Source organism: Diorhabda carinulata, chromosome 2 (assembly GCF_026250575.1).
Source record: "Diorhabda carinulata isolate Delta chromosome 2, icDioCari1.1, whole genome shotgun sequence".
NCBI lineage: Eukaryota > Metazoa > Arthropoda > Insecta > Coleoptera > Chrysomelidae > Diorhabda > Diorhabda carinulata.
Genome location: NC_079461.1, coordinates 24,544,057 through 24,555,749, shown reverse-complemented (window position 1 = coordinate 24,555,749; position 11,693 = coordinate 24,544,057). Strand labels below are relative to the sequence as shown.

The following is an 11,693-nucleotide window of genomic DNA, read 5'->3' as shown; positions in this document are numbered from 1 at the left end:
ATTTTTCATTTCAAGTCATCGATATTTGGAATATATGTCAGCACAAATCACGTTTTTATATTTTCTTTTGATGTTTGATCTATCAAACGATAGCTCTTTGAGCCCATTGAATTCAATAAAATTATTAGAATTCTTTGAAGTGAAACATTTGTTATTATGACGGAAAAAATACCGGTATAGCAAAGGATTGACTTGGAAAGTATTAAGGTGAAAATTTTCGCAATTCCAGACTTGAGAGGGAAATATCGAGGTGCAACCATCAACACATCTGTATATATTGACGACTGGTTTGACAAAAAAATAAAAAGCACTGAGAAACGCTTTTAGAGTTATATTAGGAAGTAAAACACGCTTTTAACAATAATAAAACTCAAAAGTCATAATTCTTGGCATAAGAATCAAATTCTGATTGTCATTTATTTTTCATCAGTAATTTTATTCTTATACAAAAAATTAATTTTCATTTATTTAGTTTTTGTTCATCAATTGAGAGCCAGATATCGATGTATTTCAGTTATCGAGATAAATCCATGGCCTTGAACTGTGAATCTATCATTTTTCAGCTTTTTTGTAATAAATGTACATTAAACGAATTTTTAAAAATTAATGTGATATACAGTTCACTGTAGTCTCTTCAAATTCATTTATTTATAAAAATTCACAATACTCACCCTTAATGAAGGAAATCCGAGACCCACCACGAAATTAGAGGTCCAGTTAACAAGAACAGCAATTGACATGGCAGCAGGTCTAGGCCCTTGTGAGAACAGTTCGGCAGTGATCATCCACGGTATGCTTCCAGGTCCAACGGCGAAAAATTTGACGAAGAAAAGGGTAGATACTACCGAGAGGTAAGACATCCAGTCGATCATTTCCTGCACATAGCCAAAAAACTCCTATCAGGGCGTAGAAATCAAGTTCTTTCCCGACAAACGTGGAGGAGTTGGCGCAGGTGAATACAAAATTAAAAATGATTGAGTACCGGGTGTGTTTATAAATGTTCCATTTTGATGTCAGAAATGATTTGTTGAAATACATTTACTTTTCCAATCATTGTCCCTAAATCCAAAAGTAACTGAAATACCAATACATGAACTAGTGCTGGGCTACAGAATAGAAAAACTTTAAAATTTCCTCATTATTTAAATAAATTTTCCATGGTATCTTCATCATTTGTTTGGAATTATGCTATTTGAATTGATTTATATTTCTAATACTTTGGTATATTTCTACTTCTCAAAAATTATTCTAATAGTATACCTTTCAAAAAAATCTAAATATAGATATATATATAACAATTGGATAAAATGTTGGTACAATGTACATCTAGATAGGGGCATAAAAAGGAAAGAGCCTCAACGTTTATTGAACCTCTTATCAGATCTGTTTACAACTTTACTGCTTTCAGTACCGAGTCCTGAGCAAGCCCAAATGAGGCTAGACTTTTGCTGCTACAGGTTTATTGGTCAAAGCATCCCTTGCATCCAGGGCCGGATTAAGCTAGGGGCTTGAGGGGCTACAGCCCCAGGTTCAAGAGGGCCCCATCATTTGGAAATCATTCTGTATTTTTTGATGTGTTGATACCACAAATCTAACGTATTGATATTATTTTGTGAATTTTCCCGAGTTTTCGAATTCCTTAAGGAGGCCCCGTCATTATTTTAGCCCCGGGCCTTATAAATCTTAATCCGGCCCTGCTTGCATCTGCTTGAAACGATGAGACATTTTAGAACTAAGAGCACTGGGGTTCTTGCATCCTCTCTAGAGATAATGTCAGTTATACCTAATTTCATCAAGTACTTCCTGAGGTGACAGTGCCCTGCTAATATGAAGATGTAGATTGGTATAATAGAGAACCAAATACTTTCTGGATCAAGTGGTATCAAAGTTCTAATGAAATTCTTTGGATTGATCTAGCCTGCAGAAACACCTCCGGTGTGTTTCTCCTCCGATTTCGTCCTGCACTACAAGATTCTGTACCAATAAAAAGTGTTTATACTTATTTTCTCAATAATTTCGTTAGAGCTGCGATGATGCAGACAAAGTGAAACTTTGAACTTTATCTAGGGTTTTTCCTCTTCTATTCTGACATGCCAGAATAGTAGAAGAGAATGGAATATAGATACAAAACTTTACAACTACCTAAATCTATAGGTATATCAACATAAAGCTAAAATTTCATGAAATCATTTCTAACACCAATACATAATATATACTAGGATTTTACGGAAACGGGTAATTCAAATAATTTTCGATTGTTTTAGTAAATAATATGAGGATAATTACATGCAGAGGTACCATATCATGCATACAATTTTATGTGCTATCCGCTTGAATACAAAACTAGCTATGTTATTTGGAAATATTCTTTTTTACTAGTAGTAATTTTTGGCCTATATCGGATGCAGCAGGTTGAGTATTACATACTTGCAGATTAAAATTTATATGCATATGCCACAAAAAATAATTTTATACCTTTTAGAAAATATGAAGAAATACGCAATATATTGAAAACTCAATCGAACCGTATATATATAATAACAAGTGATAAATTCTATACGGACACATACTTTGCTAAGGATATTTTGAAATGATACCAAGCGATGTTGTTCTATGGAATATACATTTCATAACAGTCTAGTTGCGAATTCAAGCGAGGAATACATCGTGTATATAATGTACGAGCAATAATTCTAAAGCGCAACTCCACCATTATGTCGGGAAAGTCGGAAAAATCGAAAGGGAAAGGATATAAAAAGCATAGTTTTATGTGGCCTAAATATATTTAGGAAAGTCTAGTTATTTTTAATTCATTGGAATCACCAAAGTTATCACCAATTGAAAAAGAGAAATAACGTAACTTTAACAAAAACCAATTTGCATTTTTTGACTTTTAGATAAGAAAGAGAAATAAGACTAAACATTGATAACATGTCCAAAATACAACAATAATATTGTTATATTTTGATATTAATTTCTATAAATACACTATCTGTATCTTTACAGTTGTAAGTATTAATGAGCCATATAAATAGAGGATATAAATTTATCAAATGAAGTAAAATTTAACAAACTAAAAATGAAATTAGTCAACTTCATTATCGGTATATAAACATAAATAGGTAAAAACACCAATCCCAGCTGTTAAGTTTCGCTACTATTTTTGTGTAATAAATTAGGAGGAAAAGGTACTCTTTATTTTCGATTTATAGGTAAATTGATATTTGCTTGTGCTTTTCCGTGGAACAATTTAAGTTCTGGACGAATAATGAAGAAATAAGGAAAACAATTAGGTCTTTATCTATAGTTTGCTTTAAGAGTAAATACTCATAATATCAACTTAATTGAGCGTAATAGAGAGTTAGCTACAGAGCCTCAAGCAAGTACAAGCAGTAATCATGAGAGTAGTGTGTAACGTTTATAAATTCTAGTTAAACACATTTTATTACTAAACTTAACCCTCAAGTAACAAGAAATTATTAGGTAGTAAAGACACATTAACTAGTACGAAAATCTATTAAATTTGATGAGAATAACTCAAAATAATACAACACTACTTTTATTCTCAATAAATACTTTGTTTAAACATAAAAGGAAAACAATATTAATATAAAGACAGTAAATAATCATTTAACGATGATGATACCACCTTAAATGGCAGAATTTTGCATAATAGAGAAATTCACTATTTACACGAGGCATGAGTGCGGTTGAAACTCTAAGGATTGGCACAACTGTCACAATTAGTTGGAAAGCTGTTTTTGAAGATTTATTTAAAGGGTTTCAAATACCATAAGGCAAAGAACAGTGGCCGAGAGTGAACTCCTAAGTTATATTTGGGGATAACAGTATAATTTTTCTATCTAACGGAATAAAAAAAAAACGAATATCACAAGGATATGAACGCAGATTGCTTTGAACTAAAATTTGAGTTCCTTCTGCTCTATACTGCGGGATCAGACAATTTCGAAAGGATGGAATTAAATATTGGTTACATGAAAAGTATATTGGATACAATGATACTGCCACTGTATTGTTGTGAGTTTAACCCTATTGAACTTATTTGGGTACATGCAAAGGGTTATGGGGCGCTTAAGATTAGAAACTGCAGACGTGTTTGTCACGTATTAAATAGATTAGGTCATCTCTTAGCATAAAATAGCTACAAAACACGTTACAAAAGAAGACGGCCGATTTTCTAGTTAATTTTTCATTGATACATTTGTTATTAATGTTGAAATCGTTAGAAGTAACAACTACAATGATGGCTGCATATGTACACAGGCAGACTGAATCGTATATCGAGAAACTTTGATTATTACTTTGTCACTAGAATTTATCAAATATCCAACAGAAAATAAATGTAAAAAAAACAAATTGTTGAATTTACATACACAAACAATTCGAAGCATATTTTGTTTGATATTTATGACAAGTACTAATACTACTACTAATAAATAAAACAAATATAAATTTAAGTGCAATGGATATTTTCACAATCAATAACGTATTTATCAATCCAGAGAAATATTCCAGGAGTTAACGTCTAAAGAAAAGGAAAATCAAGAAATAGAATTCCAATTGAAGAGATATATCTAGTCCACACCTTTCAAAATCCATGACAGTTCGAGCAATACTGTGAAACGTCTTCTATTTTCTGAGTACATTACATTGTTATTTCAACAAATAGTGATTTTGCGCACAATTTAGATGTACCAATGTTTTGACCTAGTTCACTGAAACGTATTTCATGCAAAAATATGTTGACTTTCATCTACATTTAGCTTTTTTCTAATTTATGGAATCAAATTATGAACATAGAGGTATAAGAATTGAAATATTGTAAGGTTCCATATTATGTACACTTACTGTACACTTGTTATGTATAAAATCTCTCAAAAATATTCATTAGAAAAAAAATCAATATATGGTGTTAACTTTGGTGAAAACACGTGATATCTGGAAATTTTGTCAATATATGAAAAGATATATAAACTTTTCCCGATTCCATTTTCGAATTATTTTTTATTGAGTGAAAACGGAAAAAGATCTGAATTTCTCAAATTTCTACATAATTTTACATAAAACTAGAAACCATGATCATCCAAGATTCTAAAAATTATACGAGTCAAGTAGCAAGAAACTGTTCGGATATATTTTCGAATGTATTTAGTTCTATTTTAAATAAATGTAAGCTGTAATTAGCCTATTTTAAATAATAATTCTCAACTTAATTTCCATTTTACATAGGATATATTTCATCTCAAAGTAGTAATCTACCCTTAAGATTCCATCTCCCAACTTCGTCTTAATCAAAATATACTCAATTGCAGTTAGAATCTTACAGATTTTGTTATTGACTCAACTAGATGTTTATTTGATTGATCCAGTTCTAAAATGCCAGATCTCCGATGAGTTGTGAAATGATTTGGTTTTTTGAGTCAGTTCAATTAAACAACGTAATAGAAACGATGATTGAAAAAAATTGTTTCTATGATTTCAAATAAGAGTATGTGAGAGTAATTGTCATAAAAATTCTGTCGTAAGTTTCAGAATTCTTATATTCAAGATTGGGAGAAAATTTTTCAATGCTTAAGCAATTTTCTCTGAATAAAAATAATATTTTATGTGATGTGACTTATGTGACCTATTACAAGAAAAAATCAATTTGTATTTCCAGTATATTCCATTATTATTATTTAAAAGATAATAATAATTATGTTTTTTGGCCGTTTATCTATCAGAGAGTCATATATAGAGTTGAAAATGACGAGCATAATTGACAAAATATGTTCACCAGAAATTTTGTATGATTTGTAAGCAACGTGCGGTGATGCAACTTAAATAAAACCATGCAGGGGACTTAACCTATAATCTGTCAGTTACAAAAACCGTATAATGAACGGTTTTTGCACTTTGACTTAAATTAAACCTAAAATAAGTTGTAACCAATCTTAAATGAATCAGGATTTATTCCTATAATTATCAGCTGCATATATAGAGAAATAGTGTAATTTATAATATATGCAATATGAGTAGTACACATATAGAAAAATCATAATGTGTACGATGTACGCTCATTTAGAGATATAACGTTAACGTTGTTTTGTTAAATGGCTACCCTGAAATTTGATGACTATTTTCATAGGATGTATAGGAAGTTGTAAGTAACTCCCAAATTTAAAACTATAACTTTTCATCACTTTCAAGATCACAAACAATTCTTTTGGAAAGGAAAATCGCATCATGTTATTGTAGGCGTATATGGAGTGAATTAACCAATTACAGTCATAATTCTTGCCAGGTTTCCACATATCGTTCTCCATTGACCGGATTTATTGATTCTTTGCACAAAAATTCACTTTTTCTGAGCGTTTAATATAGCGATTTTATGTCACTTTCAGGTATATCTCTTAAGTCTGTAGTTAAGTTTTCTGTTTATTGAAGTCTTAATTCCCAGTTTGTCTATTACATTTCTTGTACATATAGTAAAAGCAGTTTGTTGGTGAGTGCTTGTTTCTTTCATGCTCATTCTTCATAAATTGTCTTCGTATTTCACTCACTTTCTTCGTGTCCTTGTTCTACCTCTATCTCTCATTAATTTAAGAAATTTCAATCTTGTGAATTTCAATTGAACTATAATGAACGATACCTACATTTTCCGAAAGAACTTTTCTTAAAGTAAAAATTTCAAATTCAAAATATTTGTTGACCGGCAGTACCATTTTTCTCTTCAATTTCTATATTTCTGATTTGAATAGTATTGGAATTCTATAAAATTTGATTATTTCCTTGCAAGGTAGACAATAAAAACAACAAATTCTAGTATTTGATATTATTTGTATGTTTGCGACTGATAGAGATCTCGTAGAACTTTACCATTGATTTTAGAACGAGTAGGAGCATTCTTAGATTGGAATAAGTTGGTAGATTTCTTAGCCTTATTCAAACGTGCACATATTGATTTTCCCCGGTTTTCGAATTATATAAAAAAGACTGCTAATTAATAACGAAGCTATGTAGAACAGAGCTCTCTGAAATCTAAGTGAACTGGATAAGATTTGAGGTGAGTAAATCTATTCGTTACTGGTCCTTTTTTTAATAATCAAAGATAATTAGGGATCTTATTGATTAAAACCCAATTTTAAAGATATAATACCAGATCGTACAATAAAATTAGTTTTGACAAGTTATTCAAGTATCAAGACATTCCCCAATTTGATTTTTGTTGCAATTGGTATACCAAAATTTGATATTCAAGTTTATTAATATCGAAGCTGTGTAGAACAGGTTTGAAGTCTTGATGACCTGGATAAGATCTGTGGTGAGTAAATCTCTATTCGCTACCGGTCTTTTTTTAATACTCACAGCTAATTTGGCATTTTATTAATTGAAAATCGATTTCAAAGATATTTTGGGGTATATTGTACAGTCCTCCCAACTCCCTTCAACTACTTAAGAAATCCATAATTCGGAGCGTACACATAGAATTATAGTGTTGTTTAAGTATCAAGACATTTCCGAAATTGATTTTTGTTATAATTGGTATACAAAAACTTGATATTCCAGTTATTTATAACTTTACATATTCCATGAAAATAGCTATCAAAATAACAATGTTTCCATTTAACATCTTTAAATTGGAACACATCGTATCTATTTTTATTGTATATAAAATATCAAGATTGGAAAAACCAAACGATGAGTCGCAGCATTGTACAAAAAAATAATTTATAGCTATTGAATTCATTCCATATTATATTATAGGGCATCCAGAATACACAGTGTTAATTTGGCCAATCCACATTGTATTTAAACAGTAAGCAGATCAATTTTATCATTTGATAAAAATAGAATTTGATTGCAAAACCTCACGTCAAAAATTTGTATCTATTTTTGACGAATTTGTTAATGTTTATCAATTGAAGTACGCCTTAAAATTCTAATGAGGTAGATCACAATGTTTTTCATGTAAATAGATAATTAAGTATAAACATACATAGTCCTTATAATGAAACTGTTCAGTACACATATCAGTAAGGGATATTTGAAACTGAAATTATTATTAATATTGAACAGTGTCCACATTTCGACCTTAAGTAAATATGTAGTGATCAATAAGTTCCAAAATCATAGGCATAGAAGGTGACAACAGATATGTACTTACATACATGATCATACATCGTATAGTGCTAGTACCTAACACCTGGCACCTACATTTTGAAACGTATTTACAATTTCTAGGGTCTCAGCATATCAAAACATATAGCACCAAGTAGATATAATTTGTTAGTTACTTATTATAAGAGAGCTGCATAGATTACTACCACTATCACTACTGACATTTAGGTTGTCTGACACGAATTCTATACGGGAAGATGTAACGAACTTTTTTTAACCCAGATATGCCTGAAATTTTTTTTTGTTTTTATTTTGTTCTTTCTTATTGTAAGTAGTTGTTTTTATGTCTCTGAAACATAATCATTTGGAAATTTTCGATTCCCATCTGTAGTTTTTTCAAAAATGACTGTCCTTTTAGAAGGACAGTAGGCACTTGAATACTATAATTTTATTTTCTATAAAAGTAAAATTTTATTTAAAACAAAGTAACATAAATTTATTCAAAAAATGTATAGAAAAAAAAATAAAGTTTGATTAGATTTCTTTCACATGGTAAGGCTTAAAACATACAACATGTAATGCAGCATCACACTTCTCACACTTGGTGGAGACTTTTTTGTGGCACATGCGACACCTGGTTTGCTTCCCTTGTGTCACAATTAAGTGATCAATACGATCATATCTCATCTCACAGTTATGTGATTGTGACAACTTCGATCTCTTCGCAAATTTTCGTTGGTTTCCTTCTAAAATGGTCATGACTATTCTCCTTCGAAATCCTAGATGATCCAGTTTCCCATTTTGTTCCCTGTGAAGTTGCCATGCATTTTGAACCGCAAGATCTAACATGTGAAATATAAGAGGAATGTACCACTTCTTTCTTCTCAAACCTATTCTGTAGAGACTTATATTTTGATCTGCCCTGTCAACGCCTCCCATATATTTGTTATAAGTAAATATATTATGAGGTTGGTCTACCTTAATTTTCTTTTTTTCTTTGAGAGAATAACGACTAACTGAATGAGTAGGGTGAACAGGCAAGGCATTGGATGCTAAAGTGACAACGTTATTGTCATGCCATTTAACAACTACAGTGTTTTCTTCGTTAGTTTTGTATTCAATAAAACCTCTACTTTTTTTCTTGAACTGGGATTTATTTGCCAGTGGACATTTTGACGTGCGATTTTCTCTTATGGTTCCTGTTATCTTCAAATTTCTTCTAGTCATTTCACTCAGAAGTGGTATAGTCGTAAAGAAATTGTCGCAAAAAATGTGATAGGGAAAGCTTTGAATAGAATTGATTATGTCGGTATATTGCAGAATCACAGATGGTCCTAAACCCAGTTCCTTATAACAGGGCTTTATTTCTGATTTGGCACCTTGGTACGGCTCTACCCAAATAACATACCCTTTGCTGGTACAACCTGTCCATAATTTGTACCCATAACGTATGGGTTTACCACGTATGAATTGCTTACAGCCATGGCGACCATAATAAGGCACCATGGCTTCATCCACACTGTGATTTTCAGTTACTGGTGCATACTGTTGGAATAAACTGTTCATTTTATTTATCAATAATCGTACTTTGGCAAATCTGTCTGTCTTGTCTAAATTCGTGTTATCACAGCAATGTAAATTATTGAAAATATACTCAAAACGATCTCTAGATAACGAATTTATAACAAGCTGATTTTGCGTGTCAGAAGAATTTTCCCAATACATTCTACGTCTGGGTAATTTTTGATAACCAGACAGTAGTAGGATGGCGAAAAAATTTTTCATTTCTTCTTTTGTTATGTTTCCAACCCTATTTTTGCTTGTAGCGTACATATTAGAATAGTAGACAAATAAATCTATAACTTCGTCACCCCAAAATAACGAAAACAATTCAATAACCGAATTTTCATTTTGAACAATTTGTGGTTTTGGAACTTCTATATTATTAGGTGTTAAGTCTTGGTTTCTCCAAGCATAATTTTTCTTCACATATATATGTTGGGAGTTTTTCAGAAGACGTTTTACATCCGACAATGGCAGATTTTCTTCATTATCATCACTACCTGAATCGCTTGGTAAAGAAATATTAACATCTTCTTCAACATTAGGTTCAAAAATTTCTGCCTCGGCTAGAAGTTGCGATCCAGGCAAATTGTTAATATCTAAATGATCTTCATCGCCTGAATCTTCATCAGTAACTTCCTCGCAAGAATTTTTGGGCGGCATAATTGTAAGCGATATTTCGTCATCAACTTCATTGTGATCATCTTCTTCAATGATTTGCAATAGTTCATTCAGAGTGAGACCCCTGTAAAAGAATATCGGTTTGCCTACTGTCCTTCTAGAAGTACACATGATTTTTCTGATACTGATTGATTAAAAACGGTTCTTTTTATAAGCAAGCTGCATCAGCTAAAACCTGATACATACATTTACATGCATGTTCAACGAAAACTAAAAATAGAATAAAACAAAGTCCTCAAAAACTTACCCAACTAAGCGGAAAGGTAAAGGTTCGTCCATCACAAATTGTTTTACCACGTGCTCAATAAAACAATAAACTTCCACTGATTTTGTAAAAGAAATTTCAAGAATAATGTTTGGGGTGACATTTGGTCAAGCGACATCTAGATTCAAATAACTGTATCTCAAAAAATTTAACAAAGATTCCTGTAATATTCAGTGTCCTTTTGGTAGGACAGTAGGCAAATCTGAGTTAAAATGATCATGACAATGTAAACAGTGTTGGTGCAGAGGAAGTGGAAATTGTACTCTGTAATTGATTTCAATTTACAGACATGCTTATTCATTTCTCATTTATTGAAGATTTTGAGAAAATTTTTTTCTTCCATTTAAATGGATTATTGGTTTTTTTTGCATTTGCATCCCTATGTTTTTAATACTAGGATAAAACGTTTGATATTATAAGAACTTATAGTCTTAGTTATTATATTACATACCAGAAGTTTGATTACCTGACTTATTATTTTTGTATTTGGCATCACTATAATTTTTGGAAGTCCATTCAGGTTTCTTAATTATCTTGTGTACAGTAAACTGTTTGTTTTTTTGGAGCTTTTGCTTTGAACAGCAATTTTTTAACAAATGCATTTCCAGCCTCTAATCTGTATGCAACTCCTCAATAAAATCTTATAGGGCTGCCTAGTTGTTTGAAAATTATAAACTTATACAGCACCCAGAATTGTTAACATGCTTGGAGTGCAGCTACTAGAATAATTTCCTCATCCCAGTGAATATCATCGCTTTAAGAAGAAGAAAAATTTACGGCAGTCCCGGTACCGTTGGTGATATTCACACATACACACTAAGTTTACCTTCGCTCTCTGAAGATGATACCTTGGTTATCGAAACAAACGACAGACAGTACAATTATGAGTGTACGTTTAGTAATGACGGTAAATAATGTGTTTATTATACTAGAACTTTTGGCAACAAACTATGACATAAATACTCATAGAACTCTTCGACTGAGAGTTACTACTTATATATTGAGACATACAAATATTTATAATTGGATAGGTCTTTACTGTTTTTTAAAATATTCTCCATTA

General features: G+C 31.3%; 1 protein-coding gene across 12 annotated transcripts in view; it reads right to left on the bottom strand.

Moving 5' to 3' along the window:
- Window positions 1-11,693, bottom strand: part of LOC130903759 (glucose transporter type 1) — a 555,907-nt gene that overhangs the window by 122,381 nt on the left and 421,833 nt on the right. For 6 of the 12 annotated variants that reach the window (XM_057816014.1, XM_057816021.1, XM_057816020.1 and 3 more), the window contains one exon: window positions 672-896. In XM_057816014.1, coding sequence (XP_057671997.1) covers window positions 672-896 — 225 coding nt within the window. The remainder of the gene's footprint in view (window positions 1-671; window positions 897-11,693) is intronic. The other 6 variants (XM_057816024.1, XM_057816023.1, XM_057816019.1 and 3 more) reach the window with 1 other exon arrangement.